The sequence below is a fragment of the Ornithorhynchus anatinus genome, chromosome X3 (assembly GCF_004115215.2).
Source record: "Ornithorhynchus anatinus isolate Pmale09 chromosome X3, mOrnAna1.pri.v4, whole genome shotgun sequence".
Classification (NCBI taxonomy): Eukaryota; Metazoa; Chordata; class Mammalia; order Monotremata; family Ornithorhynchidae; genus Ornithorhynchus; species Ornithorhynchus anatinus.
Window position 1 is genome coordinate 18963984 of NC_041751.1, and position 25738 is coordinate 18989721.

Sequence of the window (25738 nt, forward strand, 5' to 3'; positions counted from 1 at the left end):
ACAATAAAACAGAGTTGGTAGGCCTTTTCCCTGTCCATATGCGCTTACAGTCTAGAGGAGGAGACAGACATTAAAATAAATTACCTGTATGTATCTACGCGATGTGGGGCTGAGGGTGTGAGTATGATGAAATACTTAAAGGGGACAGAGCCAAGTGCATCATAAGTTGAAGACTGTCCAAGGTGACTTAGCTAGCAGAATTCTGGTTCTGCATCAATCTCTTTGTCAGAGATGAAATCTTTGAATATATGTAGGGTTTTCCTGATGTAGGTTGGTACATTCCTAGCTTTTTTTTTCCCACGTTTATCAGTCTCAGGTCAATATTGTTTCACATTTTCTTCCCAAAATCCAGATTCCTTTGTTACATGTACCTCGTAGCATCCCCCCATTTTACAGTTAAGGAAACTGAAATATAAGGTGAGTTTCCACATCATTATGGCAGTGGCATTAGTTATAGACTTCAGGGAGCCAGACTCTCAATATAAACCTCTATTATTCTGTGTCTAGAAGCTTTTTAGCTAATGTCTATTGTTTTTACTGCTTAAAGCACAGGCAGTATAGTTTATGTATTATGTCTATTTTTAGAAAATTAAACCATGAATAACTTTAGCTTGTCTCTGTTGGTGACTCTGCAAAGGGTGCGTGTTTGCGCTTGCCCTGTCTAACAAGGGGAAAATAATATGGTCCTTTAAAAAATTGTTTAAAAATGTCATTTTGATATAATATATTCCTACTATTAAAATGGCCTGCATTTTAAGTTGATGTTTATTCCAGCCATCCATCAGAAACTGGAAGCGGATGGAACGGAAAAAGTAGAAGGATCTATGACGCAGAAACTGGAGAATGTACTGAACAGTAAGTTTTCTTCTTCCACCAGAAACTATTTATGGACTTGGTAATGATCCTTAATATACTTCTTGAATGTAGATGCCTAGTGGACAGTGCTTATTCTAGTGTTATTTTGCATACCAGTGATTCAATTGACAAAAAGGAAAAATACTTCTTAGAAGATTGTTCATTTTTGGAATGAACTGTTACATGTGGCAAATCATAGTTTGTGCATTACTTTTTCAAAAGACAAAAATTGGTGGGGTGGGAGAGATTAGTGCACATAGTATTAGAAATAGCCAAAAAATAGCAACTTTAGGCAAGACAGTTTCCAAAAAAGACAATTTCAAATAATCACTGTTAGTATTGGCAACATCTGCTTTGCTTATCAAAACATCAAAACTGTATGTGGTAAGAATGAGATTTAAGATTGCACCCCATATACTATAAATAATTTATTTTTTAGTTTGTAGAAGGCTTGAGGGTTATGATCCATCGCAAGGATTGGATCAAGGATTATGATCCAACATAAGAACAAGACTTCTTTGAAACAACCTCCTTGCTTCATGTTTTCAGAAAATTATGGGAAAATGTTAGGAGAAATCCCTTTAAAAGATTTTATAAAATTACAGGGGCAAGAGAGACAGTTTTCAGTGTCTTTGGTTTTTGAGGGGTGTTTTTTTTTTGGGGTATTGGTTAAGCGCTAACTGTGCGTCAATCACTATTCTAAGCACTGGGGTAGATATAAGGTAATCAAGCTGGATACAGTTCCCACATGGGGCTTAAATAGAAGTGAGAACAGATATTGAATCCTCATTTTGCAGTTGAGGAAACTTAGTCGAGAAAAGTGAAGTGACTTGCCCAAAGGTCAGGCTGCAGTCAGGTGTTGGAGTTGGGATTAGAACCTAGGTTCTGTGGCTCCCATGCCTATGTTTCATCCACTGGGCCATGCTGCTTCCAATTGTTAATTCCAGTTTTTTACCATTCTTATTACTGTGATTCAAGTATCTTGGCATTCTGGGTGGAGAGAAATGAATGGGAATCTTCTGGCCCTTCAGCTTGCTTAAAGGGACCCTGAAGGATACCTGGGGGTGGCTTGCTGGGCTAATGGCAGCCCCGGGCCACTGTGCCAGTGAAGTCATAACTCTCCACCCCTGGATCAACTCCACAATTTGCTAAACGTAATGTTGCTGAGAGGTGACCTCTGAAGTGCCCTGAAGGGCATTAGCCCGGAGGCATGTTAGAGAGGCCACAGCCAAGAAAATGCCAGTTACATGTGAGCCATTGTCTGCCCAAACACCCGCTTCCCTGCCCAAGCACCCGCTTCCCAGGACCATCCTTAGTCCAGGGGATAAGCCATAGGCCCAGAAGCATCCATGGAAAACCCATTCTCTGTATCCGCAGGCACTCCAAGGATGAAGGAATGACATAGCATGGGGGGGGTAGGGAGGGGGGCAGTGTGTGTGTGTGTGTGTGTCTTTGTGTGTATGTAAATAAGGGCTGGGGGGAGAGGAAGCAAGAGGCAGTATCCCATCACCCAGGGCAATTTCCCCTTTGTTTTGTCCTTTGTTCAGCCCCTGAAAGACAGCAATTTGATCTTTTTAATTAGTTAAATGGAATATTTGTAAACATGGAGCTCTTGTCTGGCATCACCAGTCTTGCTTATCAATAAGCTGATTATTCCTATTTTTCATAAGCACTTACTGAGTTGGAATCTACAAACGATCAAAAGATTACAAATCGCTTGGTGTGTAAGGTGAATACCCTGGAATTCATTATAGGAAATGTTTTCAGTATGTTATAATTCCATCTGTTATAAATTGTCCTCTGTATATTTTTAATTTCTAGTTCCTAACCTGGTTTAAACCCATTTCTGTGAACTAATGTGTTTATTAATTTTAAGCCTTTTGGAATCAGTCTTTAGCTTGAAACCCTTGGGTCTTTTATTGTATTTTTTTCTCATTGCCATAAAATGTAACTAGTTTTTTGATAATGCTATTATTTTACTTTTTTTTCCTTTAGGTATTTGTGATCTGCCCTGTTAATAACATTAAAATTCTCATACTGTAGGAAAGGCCTTTGTTTTATAAAACTAGTCACAAAAGTAGCAAATCAGTATTTTTTTCTGCACATCCATGTGTTTCCATCTTTCAGTCTTTCACTTTTTCATGTAGTTTTTTACTGAAAAGAAATTAGTCAATATTTCACCATTTTCTCCAAAGAGAAGGACACTAGTCCTAGTCAGTTTTCACATGTTCTCCTAAGCCATCATTGTGACCTTTTTTAGAAATCAAAGGAATTTACATCAAGGAGCATATAGTGAAGACTACCATCTTGACAAAACAAAGTTTTTGCACTAAGTCTTTAAAATTGCAACCCAGGTTAAACCTTATTTAAATAAAACAATTTTTCAAAGATGACTTTTAACATGATTAGGCCACCCACGTTGTTGCCTAAAGAATATGGCATGAAAGCCACCCAGTGAGACTGATGTCATTTTTTTCATTTTTGCTTAAAGTATAGTCACCAGACCAGATAATGTAGAAATGTTCTAAAGGCAGTGAGCAAACAGACCAAGACATTTTTACCTTTCCCTTTCCTCTCTACTTTCCTTCTGGCCAAGTTAAAAAAAATTACTAGTTAAAAAATTTGAAGTATTTCTATAATATAAATTGTACTTGCTGAAACAGTCTTTTTATTATTGTGGTTCACAAAGTTATGAGTTCTTTTTGGTAAAAATAACATCATGTCTGACTTGCTGAATTGAAGGAACTGTTGCTTGATTTGTATATAAAAATAGATGTTTATTCCAGATTTTAATATATCAGAGTGCAATACACACAGTTTTTCTGGATTGTTATACATTTTTTACTAAGTTAGCATTTAATATTAGTAAGAGAACATTGCTAACATTCTAATAGGAAAAGGCATCTCCTTGAGCTTTAATTCCTTGCTAACTAAATGTCAGTGGAATTTAATTTGAATAATTTTGTTGAATCCTAAAGAGACACATTCTATATCAAATTATTTTAGAGTGCTAATTGACTGAACAATTTAGCATAGTGGCCAAAACAAACTCAGTCACCACAGTGAAATAAAAGCACTTACATTTGGAAAATGTGGGTTTTTTACTTGTTCAGAGGTTTCACCACATCAAAGAGCCAACCTGTCAACACTGAAGTTGTTTTAGCAAGCTACATAATATTTCTAATAAATCTCAGATTTAAAGAATAAAAATTTGTTCTTTTCTCGTGTAAAGTGCCATAGTTACCCAGCACTAATTTTAGGGCCCATTTATGTATTTTCAGTTTGCTTTGAAGTGACCTTTTTCCGTTTGTTTTTTTCTTCTAAAATAGGGGCAAGTAATACAGCTGATACATTGTTTCAAGAAGTCTTAGGTCGAAAAGACAAGGCAGATTCAACTAGAAATGCACTTAACGTTCTTCAGCGGTTCAAGTTTCTTTTCAACCTCCCTCTTAATATTGAAAGGAATATTCAAAAGGTAGAGCTGCCTTTTAATTTATGTATGTAGTTTTAAAAAAGTCCTTGTTTTCCTTTACTGACGGTCTTCACAATGCTCCTTTATCTTAAAGGGTGATTATGATGTCGTCATCAATGACTATGAAAAAGCCAAGTCACTTTTTGGAAAAACGGAAGTTCAAGTTTTCAAGAAATGTAAGAATCTCTTAAAGACTTAAGTTTTATGTTGCCCTTCAATAGGAAAAATAAGAAATATGCATTGTCTGAAGTGTTGCAAGAGTTTAAATTTATGGATATATTACTTCAAACAACTCTAGCAACTTTTCTAGCTGTGGATTTACACTTGGAGTAAATCAAAACCGAAATCAGTAGTTTCCTTTAGTTATGGTGAGTAAGTATTAATTGGATTTCTGGAGCGTCAAGTGCAGAGTCCCACAGACATAGCATAATTTAATATCAGTCAATCAATAAATATTTATTAGGTGCTTACTGTGTGCAAGAGCACTGTACTAACCACTTTGAAAGGAACAGTACAACAGGGTTGGTTCCCACAACAAGCTTACAGGCTAGGGGGAGAATTATTCTGTTACTCTGGTTTCTTTTCAGATGCGTTTCAGGCATCTCTACAAAGGGTAGCCAGGAGGTGTTTAAACTGTGATTTTTAACTGTTAAAAAGGTAGCTGGTGAGAATGCAAAACCAAAATGATTTAAAATTTTGCTCTATATCTCATTAACTGATGCTGTCAAGTAACGTCATATTGAGTCTAACTTTAGTGCCTTATACAGGAAAATCCAGATTTCAGACTCTCCCTGCTCAATCAGAGCAATGTAATTTAGAGTAGTGATGTTGATGTTAATAAACAGTTTTGAAATTACTCTGACCATTTAGTATCAAATAACACTATTTGTATTTGTGGGGAGGAGTGGGCGAGTGAAATTGCTGTATATATGGGACAATGCCATAATATTTTGCTAAATTAATTGAATAATCATTTGAGGATATAGGAAAAATGTACTTTTCAGCTTCAGTTACATTTGGGAACACTTTTGTGTGCTTCTTTTTATTAGATTATGCTGAAGTAGAAACACGAATTGAAGCCTTAAGAGAACTACTTCTAGACAAATTACTGGAGACTCCATCGACCTTACATGATCAAAAACGTTACATAAGGTGATTCTCTTATCTAATACTTTAGTACCTTCTTTGAGGGTGTACATTATCAAGATATTGTTTAAATTTAACAAAAACCCATACTATTAGAAATTTAGTTCCTTTGGGATGTAATTGTGTTTCAGATTTTAGTCTTGAATTGTTTCATTTAAATCCTTTAAAATTTTCCTAGACTGATCATGCCCCCTGAGTGTAACACAAGAAAATATTTATTCACATACTGTATTCTCATTCTTGCAAACTGTTATATTTCCAAAGAAAGATAGAGATATGTCTTCCTTGTAAAATACTTTGACTTCCTCCTCCCTCAAATTTGGACATCCCTCTACAAAGGATTAGCAGTGGAAAGAGACTTGGATGATAGCAAAAACAGCCCCTTGGATAATTGAAAAGTAATTTATAAAGGGCAATTACAGATGAACTTCCAAAGAACCTGCTGCAAGGTAAATCCATGTCTTCTACCCAGAACAAAGAAGGGAGACATATCACCACCTCATCTCTTGCCACTGGCCCACACTTCAGGATTTATCTTACTGGTGTCCACCCAGTTCTCAACCCACCACTCTCCACTCCTGCTGATGCAGACATGAGTTTTAGGTGGTTTGGGGCTTCAGAGTCTACAGCCGTACTGATCTCCCTAGATAGTCCTGAGGAAAGTTGTTTTTCCTCTATCTGATAGGGTCATTGCCCTCCTCTTCCTGTCCACCCAATGGCCTTGTTATCCTCTGGGAAAACCTGTTCTGCCACTGTCCTGCCCCCTGCACTCAGCTACTAAGTCCAGCAGTGAAGAAAGAAATAGATCACAGCTTCTCTTCCATTCCAGAGAAATGCAAGCTAACTCCTGGTGTGCTTGAGAAGACAAAGATTTGATAGAAGCAACTTCATACAGTTGCAGTCAGGGTTTAGTCGAGATAAATCCGCTTCTCTTCGCCCTACTTCAGCAACTGCCATTTTAGTCTTAGTATATTGGCACTCTAGGTCATTTTCATCTTCTATGTCCATCATTCTGCTCTGGACCCCTATTTTACTTTTAAAAAAAAATATTATTTGTTAAGCACTTACTATGTTCCGGGCACTCTACTAAGGTAGATGCAAGTTAATCAAGGTGGTTTCAAGCCATGTTCCACCTGGGGCTCAGTTTTCAGCCACATTTTTACAGAGGAGGTAACTGAGGCACAGAGAAGTTAAAATGACTGGTTCAAGATTACACAGCAGACAAGTGGTGGAGTCAGATTAGAATGCAGGGCCTCTGACTCCCGGGCCATATCCTTCCTACCAGGCCATACCGCTTCTCTCATCATCATCAAAATGTCAACAACTGATTTGAGTGTGTGTACCTACAACTTTGCCTCTACCAGTCCTATTTGTCCTCAGGCAAGTGAGTCTTTAAGTGCTGGTTTTCCAAATGCCTCCTGGCCAACTGTTTTGTGCTTGTGTAGTTGTATGCTCTGGCTTCTTGCCCCCTTATTTCTTTGTACCTTCTCTGGCTTCCCAGGAGTCAGACAGGGAGCTGTTTGGCTTTTCTCACTCCATTCTCCTCTTGTGGGGAAATATGCATTAGAAGAGCAGAATAAATGATTTAAATCCAGGAGGGCAGAATAAACGTTTTAAAGTCATAGTGAAGAATAATCTCAGAAAATGCAACATAAAGTTGCTGGCAGACTACTGCAACAGAAAGTCCAGGTTAGTGTAAAGCTTGAGGAGAGAGGAAGCTCTTCTTGAACAAAGACATTGTGAAGTTTGGGATACTGAGGCAAGAAGTGGAAAATAGAAATGGGATAGATGTAAAAAGGATCTGTTCTTTCATACTGACAATGAGAAAGGGAGTGTTAGTAGGGCCTCCAGATCAGTAGCATCTTCTAGAAAAATGAAAAGCAAGTTCTGAAGTAATGATCGCCTAACCAGTCACTGAAAATCAGTATGTTAGCTTTATAAATGTGCACCAACATTTGGAACATCCTAGAAGAGGTGGGATTGTGGCAGGTTTTTAAAGATGGGAAGAACTATGACCTGAGCCTGCCATTTTGCTATAACATAGTAAGTACTTAACCATAAGAAGAAAAAAAAAAAAGAGGAAACAGTGCATGGTAGGAAGAGTTTGGTTGGCAATCAGGAAGCCAAATAAGCAGATAATGTCATTTTCTAGTGTGGCTCTTGCCTTCAGGGATTTGTAATAATGGAGTGGATGGGTACTGCCTCTGTCTTCATTTTCACACTTCCAGCCTCTTGTTCCCTGAAGAATATCTGTAACATGTCCTAGTGGATAGAGCACAAGCCTGGGAGTCAAAGGACCTGGGTTCTAATCCTCGCTCTGCCACTTCTTTGCTGTGTGACCTTGGGAAAGTCTTTGTGCCTCGGTTACCTCATCTGTATAATGGGGATTAAGACTGAGCTATTTGTTGGATGTGTAATGTGTCCAAACTGATTAGTTTGTATCTACCCCAGCGCTTAGTACAGTGTACAGTGCCTGGCACATAGTAAGCACTTAAATACCATAAAATATTTTTAAAGTGCCAACTGCAGAGATGGTATGTGCAGCTGCAGCTGATATTGGCACATTTATAGAGTTTAGTGGGAGAGCCACATTATAATGAAATTGTGAGGCAAAGTGACTTTTGGCCTGTTCTATTATGTACCACACCAAGCGAATGTGGAATACTTACAAATAAAGCTAACTCTCAAATATCCACAGTGAGAGACGGCGTGGATAAACAAAAGCCATGTTTGGCCCATAGTTTAGAAACAAATCTAACTGGAATTTCATCTCCTTTAATTTATTGGGCCCATTTTCCACTAGAAGAGGTAGTGATCAGTGAAGACCTAAAGGCTGAGAGCCAGAGGAGGGAGTGGCAGTGCAAGCATCTTGATTATTCCAAATATGAAATCATCAGTAGCCAAATCAAAAAATAGCAAAATCTATTTCTAAGGGCCTTCACTTCTTGCTTCAACAGAATCTAGGGAAACATTTCCAGCAATTCATACCACAAACCTGTATAGTTGTCCTTTGTATTAATGAATTTCAACATCAGAGGCCATTTCTTCTAAGTGGAGCCTGTGCAACTAGAGAAGGAATTACAATCTCAAACCATGTTGTGCATACACAAAGACTCTCCATTATCATGCTGACATGTTTCCTCTTAGTGCTGTTTTCACTTTAGGCTTCTTGTCTAATGATACTTAAGGAGCTTAGGCTCAGAATTGTTCTTTTCTGGATTGCACTGAACCATGCTGGTCTATATATTCACAGCAACCGCCCAGTTGCCAGTTTTTGCAGTTTTCAGCTGGGATGCAACATTGTCTAAGGCTTTGTTTATCTGTATCTTTAAAATGTTTTGTTGTCCTTGTTTCAGTTTCCCAGATTCAGCTTACCAGCCGTTTGAATATCCTACTTTGCTTATTCTCTTCACTTGTTCAATAAATCAATCATATTTGAGTGCTTACGGTGTACACAGTACTGTACTAAGCCTCTAGGAAGCAGAGTTGAGAGATACGTTCCCTGCCCACAAGGAGATTACAGTTTAGAGGGGGAGACTGACATTAATATAAATAAAGAATAAATGAAGGGTGTAAATCCAAATGCAAGGGTGAGGCAGAAGGGAATGGGAGAAGGGAAATGATGGCTTAGTTAGGGAAAGCCTCTTGGAGGAGATGTGATATCAATAAGGCTCTGAAGCTGGGGAGAGTGATCATCCGTCAGCGAAGATGAGAAGCAGTGTGGCTCAGTGAAAAGAGCATGGGCTTGGGAGTCAGAGGTCACGGGTTCTAATTCTGGCTCCACCGCTTGTCAGCTGTGTGACTTGGGGCAAGTCACATAACTTCTCTGTACCTCATCTGTAAAATGGGGATTAAGACTGTGAACCCCACGTGGGACAACCTGATTACCTTGTATCCCCCCAGCACTTAGAAAAGTGCTTTGCACATAGTCAGCACTTAATAAATACCACCATTATTATTATTATCTGTTAGCTATGAAGGGGGAGGGAGTTCCATGCCAGAGGCAGGACTTGGCCGAGGGGTCGGCGGCGAGATAGATGAGATCGAGGTACAGGCGGTTGGTGTTAGAGGAGTGAAACGTGAGGGTTGGTTTGTAGTAGGAAATCAGGTTAGGTAGGAGGTGTCAGTGGTGAGGAGTTTCTCCAGTGTTGCGGGGGAGAACATCTTCAATAGTAGGAAACTGGCTTTGTTCCCAGGACTTGTTTCCGAACTTGTCTTGTCATTTAATATTGATTTTTATTCTCTAAGTGGCCTATTGCTAAAGGAGTCGCAAGTGGGGTCTATGGGCACCATAAAGAGGGATGGACCTCTAAGTCTGAAGCTTAATATTGTGCTACTCCCACACTGCTTGAAATTTTCCCAGAAGATGTGCTGGCCACCTTGCTTAGGTGTTTTTGCTTCCTTGTCTACTGTTGCATCAGCCATTGGTGTGATGCCTAGACAACAGAATTCTATGACAGCTATTAGCTTTATCCTCACTCCACCTTTAATCCTTATGTACATATCCTTTATTTCTATTAATGTCTGTCTCTTCTCTCCCCCCACTCCCGACTCCTATACTGCCAGCTCTTTGAGGACGGGGAACATGGCTACCAACTCTTGCTACCAGCATTCTCCCAAGCTGTTGGTACGGTAGCTCTGCATACAGTAAACGCTTCATAAATACCACTGATTGATTGGCTTTGTTTTTTATATGACTTCCCTGGTGCAGGCTGATAATGTTCATTGGCTTTATTTACACTTAGCATCAACCCATAATACCCGGCTGCTTTGGCAAAACAGATTATACGTCTTCTCATGGACATGTCTGTAGGGAGCAGTCCTCTACATTCCACATTTTTTTTTAATGGTATTTGTTAAGGGCTGACTATTTGCCAGGCACTGAGCTAAGCACTGGGGTAGATAAAAGCTGCTCAGTTTGAAAACCGTGCATGTCCCACAAGAGGCTCACAGTCTCAATCCCCGTTTTACAGGTGAAGTAACTGAGGCAAAGGGAAGTTAAGTGACTTGCCCAAGGTCGTGCAGTAGAGACGTGGCAGAGCCAGGATTAGTGCCTAGGTCTGTCTGCCTCCCAGGCCCGTGCTCTTTCCAGGGGCCATGCTGCTTCAGCATTTCTTGAGTGATCGTTTCTTGGGCTTCCAATGATGCTTGAAATCTATTGAATAAGATGAGTTTCTCAGAGGAATGAGAGCATATTCTAATACTGCATTCATGTCTAGTTGCCTATAGCTGCTTAGAATAAATTGAACAGATCCTCGTCTACTACACTTCCCTGCCTTATCCCACTGGCCTAGGTGACACACATCTCCCAGCGCTTAGTATAGCACCTGGCACATAGTAAGCACTTAATAAAAACCATAATTATTAGTATTATCTCAGAATCTTAATGAATTTCCAAAGCAGCCACATTTGATAAGCAATTTCTAGAGTCCAGATCTGTTCAATTGTCTCATGCTGTTGAAGGTCGATGGCGACCATATTGAGATGTTGGCAGTGCTCCCTGTACTTTTCCTGTGTCTGACATGCTGCTGAGATCATGTCTGCAGTGCCACTCTGTGATCTGAAGCCACATTGGGATTCCAGGAGCATTCTGTCAGTGATATTCTTCAGTAGCCAATCCAGGAGTATTCTGGCTAAAACTTAGCCAGCAGTGGAGAGTAATGAGATATGTCAAAAATTACCACAGTCTTTCACCTTTTTCTTGAAGATGGAGATACTAGCATCTCTTGGATCCTATAGCACATTCTCATGTTCCAAATTTTGAGGAATAGCTTGTGTGTTTAAGCTAGTTGTCCCTTCCAAGATTCTAATATCGATCAATACGCCAGCAAGTCTAGGGCTTTTCCATTTTCAGGGCTCCGACTACCTCAGCGCCTTCCTTGGTGGTTGGAAAAGTGCCAAGTCTTTGCATGTTGAAAGGTATTCTAGGTTTCAAAGAGCCTCATCTTCAGTAGAAGAAAGCATGTTGATGTCAGATGTCGTTGCCATCCTTGCTGGACTCTCTCTTTGTCTGTGATGAAAATGGAGCCATCTTCACTCTTCGGGTCACATAATTTCTTTAGTAATGAAGGTATTTTTGGTCTCATGGTGATCAGCGTAGTCTTGGATCTCTTTTCCCCATTGGCATTGCACCCTCTTTGTCCATTTGATTTGCATATCGCGACTCTGGGTTTTGTAAGCCTCGTTCTTTTCCGAGTCCTGCCACAAGTTGGTGTGGGCGTAGTAGATGTTTCTCTGCAAGGAGATTCTATCCTTGGTTCTATTTATTGCTATTGTTCTTGTCTCTTGATTCTATTTATTGCTATTGTTCTTGTCTGTCCGTCTCCCCCGATTAGACTGTAAGCCTGTCAAAGGGCAGGGACTGTCTCTATCTGTTACCGATTTGTATATTCCAAGCGCTTAGTACAGTGCTCTGCACATAGTAAGCACTCAATAAATACTATTGAATGAATGAAAAGTAGACATTTTATCTTGGAGTCATTTCCATCAAACCAATATTGGTGGCTTTACTTGGGTATGCTTAAGGTCTCTACAGTTGCCTGGCATATGTTATCATGGAAAAATGCCCAGTTCTCATTTATGTTGGCATTTATAGGGTCCTGGTCCTACAGGTGGTTGTGGTATTGCTGCAGAACTCCTTGTAGATGTCTTGGGAAGCAGCATGACTTAGCGGATAGAGCATGGGCCTGGGAGTCAGAAGGACCTGGGTTCAAATTCCGGCTCCGCCACATGTCTGCTTTGTGGCCTTGGACAAGTCACTTAATTTTTCTGAGCCTCATTTACCTCATCCGTAAAATGGGGATAAGTGTGTAAGTCCCATTTGGAACAGGAACTGTGTCCATCCTGAATAATGTGTATGCTAATAATAATAATGTTGGTATTTGTTAAGCGCTTACTATGTGCAGAGCACTGTTCTAAGCGCTGGGGTAGATACAAAGTAATCAGGTTGTCCCACGTGAGGCTCACAGTTAATCCCCATTTTATAGATGAGGCACAGAGAAGTTAAGTGACTTGCCCACGGTCACACAGCTGACAAGTGGTATCTACTCCAGTGCTTAGAACAGTGTTTGGCACAAGTAAGCATTTAACAAGTACCGCAATTATTATGCCCTCATGTTCCAGGAACTTGACATTGGTAGCTGCTTTACAGCACAATTGTCATATATTTATGTTACTCATACAGCTTGTATGTTGGTTATCAGAAACTGGAACTTTCTGACCCAGCAGCCTGACTCTAGGCGAAAGGAAGCCTAGGGCAACTTCTCAGAGAAGCTGCAGGGGAAGGGATGTGAAAAAAAGCTGATATTTCTTGTCTTTCTAACCTGAAACCTGTTGGGGTCATTCATTCATTCGTTCATATTTATTGAGCACTTACTGTATGCAGACCACTGTACTAGGCGCTGGGGAGAGTACAATACAACAATAAACAGACCCAATGAGCCTACGGTCTAGAGAGGTTCAGTTCTCTCCAGCTGCTTCTCCTGGCAGAGTTGCCGTGTCTCCTGCCTTCATTCACCTTCCTCATGCATTGTTTCTGCTTCTGCCACTTCTCTCTTGCCCAGTGCCACTGGCCACCCCCCAATCATTTTTCAGGGCCACGGATTAGTATTTTTTACTGTACTTAGTTTTTAAAGCATTTTCAGTAGTCCGTATTAGACTTTCAACATCTATTTGCCAATGAAGTGAAAGATCCTGGAAAATATAGTGATTTCCTTACAAGTAATTTCCCAAATGACAACAACTTTAGAAAATGGATCTTCTGGGGGATAGATCAAATTTGGCATCAGCAAGAATAAAGAACTTTCAGTCTGATTTTTTTCACAGCACATTCTCTCTATAGCCACCACTTATTAGAGAAGCGCTTAACAAATACCAACATTATTACTTATTCTGCCACTGATAATAATTGGGAAAATGCCTGTTTTAGAATAAAGTGCTACATCGCCATCTAGTGGCTCTTCTGATACTTTATTCTCACTAATATTAATGTTGGTATTTGTTAAGCGCTTACTATGTGCCGAGCACTGTTCTAAGCGCTGGGGGAGATACAGGGTAATCAGGTTGTCCCACGTGAGGCTCACAGTTAATCCCCATTTTACAGATGCGGGAACTGAGGCACAGAGAAGTAAAGTGACTTGCCCACAGTCACACAGCTGACAAGTGGCAGAGCCGGGAGTCGAACTCATGACCTCTGACTCCGAAGCCCAGTCTCTTTTCCACTGAGCCACGGTGCAGAGCACTGTTCTAAGCGCTGGGGGAGAATCAGGGTAATCAGGTTGTCCCACATGAGGCTCACAGTCTTAATCCCCATTTTACCAGATGAGGTAACTGAGGCACAGAGAAGTTAAGTGACTTGCCCACAGTCACACAGCTGACTAGTGGCAGAGCCAGGATTTGAACCCATGACCCCTGACTCCCAAGCCCATGCTCTTTCCACTGAGCCATGTGCAGCAGCATCATCCATTCGGAAACTTCTCCTGCTCACTTCTAAATGACCTTTATAAAGAAGGGTAGGCAGTATCCCATTTTCAGCAGAACCGGGACATGCCATACACACTCTCAAGTGGCTGCATTCCCAAATTCACTCATTCATTCAATTGCATTTATTGAGCGCTCACTATGTGCAGAGCACTGTACTAAGCACTTGGAATGTATAATTCGGCAACAGTTAGAGACAATCCCTGCCCAGTGACGGGCTCACAGTCTAAACGGAGGAGACAGCAAAGCAACAAATGCAGCACAGCGTGTATAGTCTTTATAGCATGACAGATATAAGAAAAGTGTGTCTCTCAGCGTTGGAGATGGAGATATGGGAATCATCTGCAAAGAGATAGAAGTTGAAGCCATGGAAGTGAAGGAGTTCTCCAAGGGCGTAAGGGTAGATGGAGAATAGGAGACTAGAACTGAGCCTTGAGGGACTCTCACAGGTGGTAAGATGAGATCCAATCAGATGTGGAACAAAGCTCTTCAACATGAGATAATGCTCACGGCAATACAGTTTGAAGGATGGGACGTGAGGAAAATGCATGCTGGGAAAATATCCAAGCATCTTCCATATGAAGAACTATAAGGGTGACATTCACACTCAAGGAAGACAGAAAAAATGATCTAAAGAAATAGTGATCGAGGATTGGGCTGTCATTCATTCAGTTGTATTTATTGAGCACTTAGTATGTGCAGAGCACTGTACTAAGTGCGTGGGAGAGTACAATATAACAATAGACACATTCCCTGCTGTCAGGGGAGTCCTGCAGCAGACAGGCTAGGCTGTTAAACAAGATTAAGGACAAAGGTTGTCGTCTTTCAGCGGAGACCTCATGAAGTATTCTGATCCCTGTCCCACATGGAGCTCACAGTCTAAATTGTAGTAAGAAAAATTATGGTATTTGTGTCACACACTCTACTAAGCTCTGGGGTAGATAAATGATGACCAGGTTGGACACGGTCCCTGTCCCACATGAAGCTAACAGTCTCAAGAGGAGGGAGAACAGGTATTGTAATCTCCCTTTTATAGATGAGGAAACCGAGGCAAAGAAAAATTAAGTGACTTGGCCGAGGTCCCACGACAGGCAAGCGATTGAGACTCCATTAGAACCCAGGACCTCTGACTCCCAGGGCCATTCTTTTTTCACTAAACCACACTGCTTCCTCATGCATGCATGCAAATGTGACTGAAAAATCCAATATGTGACCAAACTCTCTTTCACATTGTGTATACATAAAGATAATTCCTTGCTCCATTGATGCATTTGTCTTATATAGGGTTTTTGTGCCTTTTTCCTAATGCACAGCAATATAAATACCTAACTGGTGAATGTTGGGCATTTTTTTTCAGGTACCTTTCTGATCTCCATGCAGATGGTGACCCTGCTTGGCAGTGTATTGGAGCCCAGCACAAGTGGATCATTCAACTCATGCATAATTGCAAAGAAGGTTATGTGAAAGAACTAAAAGGCAAGATTCCTTTTACCCAAAATCTTCATTTTGTTCCTGAATAATGATTACTCAGTTTTTCAATTTTCATTTTCTCAGAGACCAGCATTCCAGATAATGAAATACCCAAGCTTTCAAACTCTTCTCTGCCTATTAGTATCTTTCCCAGAGACTGAATCAAAGAGAGAAGCAGTGTAGCCTAGTGGAAAGAGCCTGGGCCTGCAAGTCAGAGGACCTGGATTCCACTTACCTGCTGTGTCACCTTTATTCATTCATTCAATCATATTTGTAGAGCACTCTACTAAGCGTTTGGGAGAGTACTATATAAAAATAAACAGTTACCCTCTAGAGGGAACAAGTCAGAGAAGCAGCGTGGCTCAGTGGAAAGAGCATGGGCTTTGGAGTCAGAGGTCATGAGTTCGAATCCCAGCTCCGCCACTTGTCAGCTGTGTGACTGTGGGCAAGTCACTTAACTTTCTGTGCCTCAGTTCCCTCATCTGTAAAATGGGGATGAAGACTGTGAGCCCCACGTGGGACAACCTGATTCCCCTGTGTCTACCCCAGCGCTTAGAACAGTGCTCTGCACATAGTAAGCGCTTAACAAATACCAACATTATGATTATTATTAAGTCACTTCACTTCTCTGTGCCTCTGTTCCCTCATTTGCAAAATGGGGATTCTCTCCTACTCAGCTGTGAGCCCCTTGTGGGACCTGATTATCTTGTATCTACTCCAGCACTTAGTACAGTGCTTGTCACATTAGTAAGCACTTAACAAATACCATAATTACTAATCATTATGATTATTCTCTGCAGAACACAGAAACTTCTGATCATTGGATTCTAGGCTCATGCCAGCGGTTACCTCCTTACCTTTCTACTCTTTTTTTCCACTTTCCACTGTCTTATGTCCTTTGAAAATGTGGCTTTCCCACTGATGACAGTCATGGAGTATATTTTCCCACACACATGTGTTATCAATTAGAATCCATTCCAGTACCTCTGGAAATATAATATGAAATTCTTTTACATGTTTTATTCTATAATCATACATGCCACTGAACTATTGTTTAATCTCCTTGTGAATGAGGAGTTGTAATATGATTATAAGTCTCTGCCTCAGGCTGTAGAAGTGAAAGCTTGTTTTGCGGATTCTGGTAGTGGTTTCATCAACATTGGAAGAAACTTTCCAATCTAGGGTGGGCTGCCGCCTTCTTTTCTTCTTAAAGCGCCTTGAATCAAGTGAACGCCTTCTGAACACCAGTGAGCTCCTTTTGAACTTCCCTCTCCATTAGGCTTTCCTTCTTCCATCAGGTTTTTAAGTTTATCCATTTTACTGACAATTGATACAAGGTTTGTGATTCCAAAGTTGTAACTGGTGATGGGAGGTACCGTAATTTCTTCTAAAGCTGTTTTGGCATCTTGTAATGATGCTTTGGATTATTGACATTCTGTGAGACCCTGTCAGGGCAATGATCGGTTAGTCAGTGGTATTTATTGAGTGTTTACTGTGTAAAGAGCACTAGACTAAGCGCCTGGGAGGGTACAATACAACATTGTAACAGTACTGTCAGAGTACCAAAAAGTGTGTAATATGAATTTACTTTGCCACATGTTTCCTTGTGACCTTGGGCAACTTACGTAACTTCTCTGTGCCTCAGTTCCTTCATCTGCAAGGTGGGGATTAAGACAGTGAGCCCCTTGTGGGACAGGGATCATGTCCAAACTGATTACCTTTTTTCTATCCCAGCTCTGAGAACAGGTGCTTGGCACGTAGTAAGCACTTAACAAATACCATTAAAAAGACAGTAAACACATTCCTTACCCGCAGTGAGGTTACTGTCAACAACTTTCTGTCCAAACCATATGGTGCATCCATGTTATAGAAGAACTGACCGTATTTATAATCACACACAAAACGGTTGCTATAGAAACCCAGTTTTTGAAGGTAATGTGAAGCTAATTGCTTCAGTCTGCATAGAACAAGCCTGAAAATTAAGCATCAACTAAACGTTTGAAGGAATTGCACCAAACAGCCATGGTTGACATTTTTGGAGTTCCCTACCACCCATCTCCCATCACTCTAAGGACCATGACCTCAGCAATTTTACCAACTAAGAGGCTGCACTTCGGATTCCCTCCCACATGCCCCCACCTCCTCACATTCGTGCATATTGCCCCACTGCTTTCTTGGGTAGCAAGGGCAGACTGGATGAGCTGGGGAACTTGAAGAGCATAGAGCTTCCGGCACCCTTGCACTGTGCCTCCTAGGTCAATTTAGTAGATGAAACAAGCACACCAGATCTCAGCAAAAAATACCATCTCCATTTCCACGGATGTTTTCAGCCCTCTCATTTGCTATTAGCAAGCACTGGCTGGCTATTAAGACCATTAATATTAATGTTTTAAAGACACAGGGAGAAACCTGACCTTTTTTCACCCTGCCATTTTGTTTGCCCTATGCAGACATGGCCATAAGGCCTTTTCAACATTACCGCTTAATACCCTTACTTGCCCTCCAACACTGGAAAAGAAATGGGAAGAACTGTTCTAAACAAACATTCAGTTAGAATAATGGTTGAGATTACAGTTGTTCTAATGAAATGAGAAACATTTTCTTTAATGTATAAAACAGATTTTAAACAGTAAAGGGTATTTAGCCTAAGTAGAGTTAGTCATTATACATAAGCCTATGAAATCTAATTAGCCTAAAGAAATTAGAAATGCCTTCAGAAGGAGGTTTGGAGGGAAAATGTAAATTGTATTTACTTTTGTGGTCTTTAGAAAGTGGTTCTTAAGCAAAACCAGTGATAGATTTTCAGAGACAGCAAATCTCGATTAAAAGCTGCCTCTTTCCAAGAAAGATTCTTTTGTATGTGAAGCATGTGGCAGCAGCAGTAGGTCTTTGCTTGATATACTCATGGACACTGCATTAGATCTTTCGCTTGTTTTCCATTTTTAACAGGAATAATATACACTGGTCTTAGCAGTTGTGCTTTTCATACTGTAAAACAGTGTAATCGAGAATTGAAGATTAGCATTGCACTGTAACCACACTTTAACATCTATCACTAAATATTCCTTACCACTCCACGGGTGACAGAACACAAATCAAATTTTTATATTCTGATTTTAAAATACAAGCAGAGAATTGAACTTACATTTACCTAATAATAAAAAAACCACCTTTCAAAGGAAAGCCTAAATATTGATGAGAGCAATTATCGACCGCTGTACTCTTCAACAGCTAAACTTGGAAAGGTTCGCATAACTTGTTTGCTCTTAAATTACCTTAGTTTCAAAGCAGACCAGGGCTCCGAATTGCTACACATTGAAATTTTTACCACCCTATAAGAAGTGTCATTCGCCTTTTAAAATCCCTATGAATAAAGTCCAAAATTAGACTACAGCCTAAGCTTTTCCTGCCAGGAAAGGCCTTTGGTTAACCCCCTACTGGCAGTTCTAAATAGGATTGTTAAAGGTGACCTTCAAAGGTGTTTTTTCCTTTGTTCTGAAAATGAATTCAGCGCCACAATATGTATTTGAGATACCTATGACCAGAAGATGGAAGGAAGGAGCATAAGAGCATTCACATAGGAATTATCCTAAACTCTTTTTTTTCCTCTTCCAAGAATCCCTGCAACTGATACTGTTTTTAACTAGATTTCCCAATAGGCATCATCCAGAGAAGTGTTTGTTCAATACATATGAATGTGTCTTGTTTATTATTATATTGTACTCTCCCAAGCGCCTAGTACAGTGTTTTGCATCAAGAAAGCCCTCAATAAATACATTTGACTTATAGAGGAGGTATATATTCTAAACTAAATTGTCATGCAATTAAAGAAAAACTACTTAACCTGTTGGGTATCTCTGATTGTGAGAATTTAGAGGCTAATATGACACACCTAATTAATATATTCTGAGACAGCAAAGTGGAGTAGAATGAATTTTTGCCCAATAAACTTAAAGAAATCTTGTGCTGAATGTTTCTCCTTCTGCAATTTAGGCTTATTCTAGGTAGAATGAGACCGATAGGTTGTGAAAAGGAAAGTAAAACCTTTGAAGGACACCAAAGGGCCTGGAATGGCAAATGACTGTATTTCTAAATGATATGTAACTTTATGGTAGTGTCATAACAGTACCAAAAAGTGTATAATATGAATTTATCTAGCATGCCTTGTTTTATTGCATTCTTTTTCCTAGTAGAAGATTTTCCATGCTATCAAATCTCCATAGCCATCAGTTATTAATGTGTCTTATTCCATGGGAATTGGGGGAGAGCAGGGGATATTACTGTATTTAAAAAAAATAACTGAAAATAATATCAAGCTGCTTCACACAAGTAAATAGCTTGGAATTCTGACAATGCTATAAAGCAATGCCTATGCCTCAATTTTATGGTTTTATAATATTTGGTTAGAGCCCAACTTTAGTGGGGCAAGTTGAACAAAGTTTCTGAAGCAAATTTAAACTGATGAACTAATAAAAAAGTAATTCTACCTGAAGCTTTAAACTATAAGTTTGACACCTTATGATAGCAAAAGAACAATCTTATTTTGCTCTTTCGCTTTCTGAAATAGAAGTATCATACTGCTAAAAATATACAGTGATTAGAATACTTGGTATGATTTGGTTGGACTTTTTGTGTTATATGAAAGAAGAGAAATCACTCAATCTTTAAGAAAAAGTAAAAGTGATCTTTTTGAAGAGTGCCTCAGATTGCATTTAAGTGAGCACTCGTGAGATTTCAGAATTATGTATATGCTACTTAATGAAAAATCTTATCAAATTTTGTTGATGGTGTGGGGAAATATTTAATTGGTTTGTATAGTAGTCATAAAGCAGCATGGGAAGCAGCGTGGCTCAGTGGAAAGAGCCTGGGCTTCGGAGTCAGAGGTCATGAGTTAGACTCCCGGCTCTGCCACTTGTCAGCTGTGTGACTGTGGGCAAGTCACTTAACTTCTCTGTGCCTCAGTTACCTCATCTGTAAAATGGGGATTAACTGTGCGCCTCACGTGGGACAACCTGATTTCCCTGTATCTACCCCAGCACTTAGAACAGTGCTCTGCACATAGTAAGCGCTTAACAAATACCAACATTATTATTACTATAAATTAAGGCAACACATTTTTCCCTTCCCTTTTACTGATATTTTGATTTTAAATCTTGCCTTCATTCTTAAGACTCTTCTTCCTTAATCAATCGGTCAGTAGTTTTTGAGTGCTTACTATGTGCAGAGAACTGTACTAACTGCTTGAGAGAGTACAGTAAAACAGAATTAGCAGACACCTTCCCTGCCCATAACAAGCTTACAGTTCACAGGGAAGGTCATTAGAATCTTTTTCTCAGATTAGTAGTATTTTGGCTGTGAATCATATTCATTGATCGGCATGTGATATAGTGGTGTTGCTGATTTATTTATTTTTAACATGACTTGCCGACTGTCCAAAAGTGGCTATGTGCCTGAAATGATGGCTACTATGGCAGGAAAGGCCAGGAAATCTGCATTTTTCTTGTGTCTTCACTCTCCAACCATACAAACCAGGTCAGGGCTGCTTTTCCCCATCATTGCTGCAAAATGGAGATCCCTGTATTCTTCATCACCCCCCATTGAACTATCTCTGCCATTTGCAAACTGCCCAGGCCAGTTCTGAAGGCAGAGCTTAGCCCTTGGAAAGTAAGGGAGTTCTAGGGTTGCTGTTCAAACTGACGTGAGAGCACAATCTGGGCTGAGACAAGATAGGGGCTTTCTTTGACCCCAGGAGATTCCAGTGTTTTACAGACACTTTTGTGACAGCCATTGGACTTTATTTAAAAAAAAAAAAAGCAACTCTTTCCCACTGTACATCCATTTTGGGCATAAAGTCCCTCCATTTGTGACTTTTTATAAGATGTCGCAGTCAGATGCTCCAAGACAGCCACTTCATTCATTCAGTCTTATTTATTGAGCACTTACTGTGTGCAGAGCACTGTACTAAGCCCTTGGAAAATACAGTTCGACTAAAGATAGAGACAATCCCTACCCAACAACAGGCTCACTTCCATTACCTCTTTTCAGAAAGCAGCTGAAATGGCTGAGATGTAAATTTTGCCAATTTAATGTGCAGTCAGCTCACCCAGTCACTGGATTGGATATATAATTCAGGTATTTATTAAGAAGATTTTTGTACTGGAATGTAGTTGATAATAAAGAACGAACCCCTTTTTTCAGTAAAAGAAGGGCCCATTTACTCTCTTATTGGAATGCTTCCTGCAGTAGGAGCTCAACTAGTCAGTCACTTGATTGACTTCTGTGGCTTTTGACATTTGCATTAACAGTGAGCTGCAAACAGTTGTTTTATATAGTAGAAAAACATTGCATGCTTCAACTTCATAGCTGTATATCATCCCAGAATTCTGTTCACCTTGTAGTGATGAATGTTCTGTCTATCTTTGTTAGATCAGTCAGGCAAGCAAGATACATGTCAGAAGGGCCTGTTCAATTTGTTATCCTACCAGCTGGCTCTCTTCTCTTACCTCGGCTTACTGTACATCTGGAAGAAGACTTCTGGCAGCAGCTGGGAGCCATTTCACATCTAAAACATATCCCCTAAGTTTGTTTAAAAAAGAATGACAGTGCATGTCAGTCCTACATGTATTAATTAGTGAATAGTAATTCAGTAAGTTGTAAATAATATTATTTTATGTCCCCCTCTAAATTGTAAGCTCATTATGGGCAGGGGATTTGTCTGCTAATTCTGATGTACTCTCCCAAGCCCAAGTACAGTGCTCTGCACATAGTAAGCGCTCAATAAATACAATTGATCAATAGTTAAATGAACATAAGCTATTATGAACGTAGACCACAAACCTAACCAAAGTGTAAAATTAATGTGGCTTCAATCACATCTACATTTTGGAAGGTGTTTTTTTTAGCATTCTTTGTTTCAGAAAACAAGCAATATTTGAAAGTTATTTGGAGTCTAATCGACTTTACTTTTTAATTCAGAAATCATGTTGAATCATTCTTTCTAAATCCACAGGTCAGAAAATATTGTCCAGAACCTGTTGAAGGGCATCTACATTCTCTAAAAGTTAAAGCGCAATTAACACCAGCCCACAAAGCGTAACCCTTTTCATTGCGATAGAGTGGTTTCCTTTAAATTAAGGAAATGTCCCAACTGCTGTACCCTGTTATCATTTTCAAAGATCCAGAGAGAGAGTCCTGAGATCAAACAAAGCAGCATTTTTATCTGTTGACACAGGTTTAGTTTTAGGAGAATTTGTAATACTGTCTTTTTTTTTTCCCTCCCCCTTCAGCATTGAAATTCTTATATGTGGTGGGCTTAAAAGGAATCCCATCCTGCCTGTGTCAGTGTCGGCCCCAGGCACTGCGTGTTTGGTCAACAAGCAACAGTGGGTGGTCGGACTGTAGCACAGGACAAGGGCCCGCTGAGCTCAGGAAAAAATGTTCAAAGGTGTTTAAGGGTGGTAAGGAAGTCTGCCGCCCTTCACAGAGTCCGGAGGCTATAGCTCAGTGTTCCCTCTCACTGCTGAGACTGTGAGAAAACTCGTTCTAAGTGACATAAAGGATGAGAAAATGCGGTAAACTTATTCACCTGGTTTCTCATCTGCATACTCCTTCAACAAATATCGATTTTACCCTTTGCATTGTGTAGTCTGTAATATAAATACCGGCTGATGTCTCAACATAGAGTAGGGACTCTTAAAGTTGAAAAGACTTACATGATCTCTCAAGGCAGTATGAGGTAGGTTCAGTAAATTTGATTTGCAGGATTTTCCTGAAGTTGTTGTCAGTGTGTTGAAACTTTTATCGAGGAATCTGGTTCTAAATTTCAACAATCAAGTTTCCTAACTTTGTAGGAAAGATCCCTTCCATATCCACAGATAAATATTCAGGTTTCTATCTTCCACCAGGACAGACTGTGCAAAACTTGTGTTGTGGAATTATTAAATTTTTAGTTTATCTTGATTAAAAAAAACATGGGCTTTCATTACTAGATCAGTTTGTCAACTGAAACCTTTTTTTCTCCCTTTGGAAACACATTTTAAGATTTCTAAAAAGCCACCTTATTCATCTAAATTTGTTTATAATTCCTTAAATTTCTCTTAAATAGAGGTAAGCACGAACACCTGAATATATCTAAGCAACTGCATATGAACAGAAGACAGTTCCATTTGAGGGCACAACCTGTATACCTTATAAAAATGACTTTGGCTGAAAGGAAAAGAGTTTTTCATTACAAAGCACAGACCATTTAGCTTTAATAAAATAATGAACATCTTTTGGGAAGTTTACTTTTCCTCCGAAAATACACCCATATCTGATAGGTGCATATGCTTTATTTTGAGGAATTAAAATATTGTTCTAAGGGTTTTACGTATGGAATAGACCTGCTAGGAAATGTAATTATGTATTCTTTGAGATTGGTATCTGTTACATTCCCCTCTTATAGCTGTTGTGTTCTTTCCACCCTCTGGGCAGGTCCCCAGCCTACCCAAAGGGAGACTCTATTTGTTCCTTTCTTGTTTTCCATTGGAAGCTCATATCTGCCCCAATCCTAATCTAGAAGAGATCTCTTTGGATAATTAAATTACTGTCAAACACAACTTTATAGCCTGAACCCTAGAATCACTTTTTATTTAAATTAACTAAATTTAATTTAGTTTTAAATTAAAACTAAAAATAAAGAATAATTTATGTATTATATAAATATAATATTTATATCTACTTATAGCAGCCAGTTTTCCTAGGACTAAGAGAAGCAAATCTGTAATCAGGATGTAGTTTGCAATAACCCTTTCAATATGGTAATTTCTTCTCATTTCTTGATTTTTAAAAACTTTTTTTTCCAAGCTAAAACTTTACACATTCAAAGGTGGATTTTTTAGGAATGTATTTTTGGAATTAAACCAAATAATGTATTTTGCAAGACAAATATGGGGGCAAAATCAAGAGAAATCAACCCAAGCTTAAAAATGTAGTTGAATAAAAATTGAATTAAATAAACTTTCTCCATTCCTCCAAAAGAAGTTTCCAACCACAGGGGGAGCATATCTGTTAGAACTGGCAAAATTGATGCTGTGAATTAAGGCATGATACCATGATTTAAAGCATTTTAAGGTAAATCAGTTGTGTAGATAAAACGGGTTGGGAACCAATGGCTCCGAGTCTAGATCAAGCTATTCATGATATCCCATATAATAATGTTGGTATTTGTTAAGCGCTTACTAGGTGCCGAGCACTGTTCTAAGCGCGGGGGTAGATACAGGGTAATCAGGTTGTCCCACATGGGGCTCACAGTCTTCATCCTCATTTTACAGATGAGGTCACTGAGGCACAGAGAAATTAAGTGACTTGCCCACAGTCACACAGCTGACAAGTGCAGAGCTGGGATTCGAACCCATGACCTTTGACTCCCAAGCCCATGCTCTTTCCACTGAGCCACGCTGCTTCCCTTATGACTCTCGAGCACAGGGGCCTGCTCTGTGGACAGTTCTGCCACTATGAGGTGATGCCGTCCGTCTCCCTCAGAACTCTCTGGGCAGGAAGTAACTTGCTTCTCCTGCTCCTGAGAGTCAGAAAGAGGCTGAGGGGATGCTCAAGATGGTAGCTTCTCGCTTTGGTTCACGCCTCTAGCCTGGGGAACATTAGGGTCTCCACTGTCCTCCCCAGCTGACAGGCTAAGCTGAGTCTGCTCTATTTCTCCTCTTACTTCTCCTCCCCACCCCCAGAACCCTCCGAAGCAGGAGCAATGCCAAAGTGGGCCAGCCAAGCCGGGGTAGGACCGTGAGAAGCAGGATGGACTAGTCGATGGACCGTGGACCTGGGAGTCAAAAGGACCTGGGTTCTAATCCTACTCTGCCACTGGTCTGCTCTGTGACCTTGAGCAAGTCACTTCACTTCTCTGTGCCTCAGTTACTTAATTGTGAAATCTGATAATGGGGTTCATTATCTTAATCCCCAAGTGAGACGTGATCGGTGTCTAACTTGATCAGTTTGTATCTACCCCAGTGCTCGGGACAGTGTCTGGAACAAAGTAAGTGCTTCACAAACACCATTAAAACAATGCCCATGCCTCCATCACAGATGCTGTGTTGCATGCAGAGATAGCAACAGTGGTCAGCTATATGATCAATCGTATTTATTGAGCGCTCACTGTGCGCAGAGCACTGTACTAAGTTCTTGGTAAAGTACAGCCCAACGATATGAAGAATACAGTACGGCGATATTACAGACATATTCCCTGCCCTCAGTGAGCTTACAGTCTAGGGTAATAGTATAAAGTGCTTACGCTGTACAGATCACCATACTGAGTGCTGAAAGAGA

At 40.0% G+C, this 25738-nt stretch overlaps 1 protein-coding gene across 3 annotated transcripts in view; it reads left to right on the forward strand.

The window, feature by feature from the left end:
• EXOC2 (exocyst complex component 2) overlaps positions 1 to 25738 on the forward strand; it is a 163452-nt gene that overhangs the window by 46843 nt on the left and 90871 nt on the right. For all 3 annotated transcript variants that reach the window (XM_001507743.6, XM_007669078.4, XM_029053831.2), the window contains exons 7-11: positions 775 to 855; positions 4185 to 4330; positions 4422 to 4503; positions 5377 to 5479; positions 15309 to 15427. In XM_001507743.6, the coding sequence (XP_001507793.1) occupies positions 775 to 855; positions 4185 to 4330; positions 4422 to 4503; positions 5377 to 5479; positions 15309 to 15427 (531 nt within the window). The remainder of the gene's footprint in view (positions 1 to 774; positions 856 to 4184; positions 4331 to 4421; positions 4504 to 5376; positions 5480 to 15308; positions 15428 to 25738) is intronic.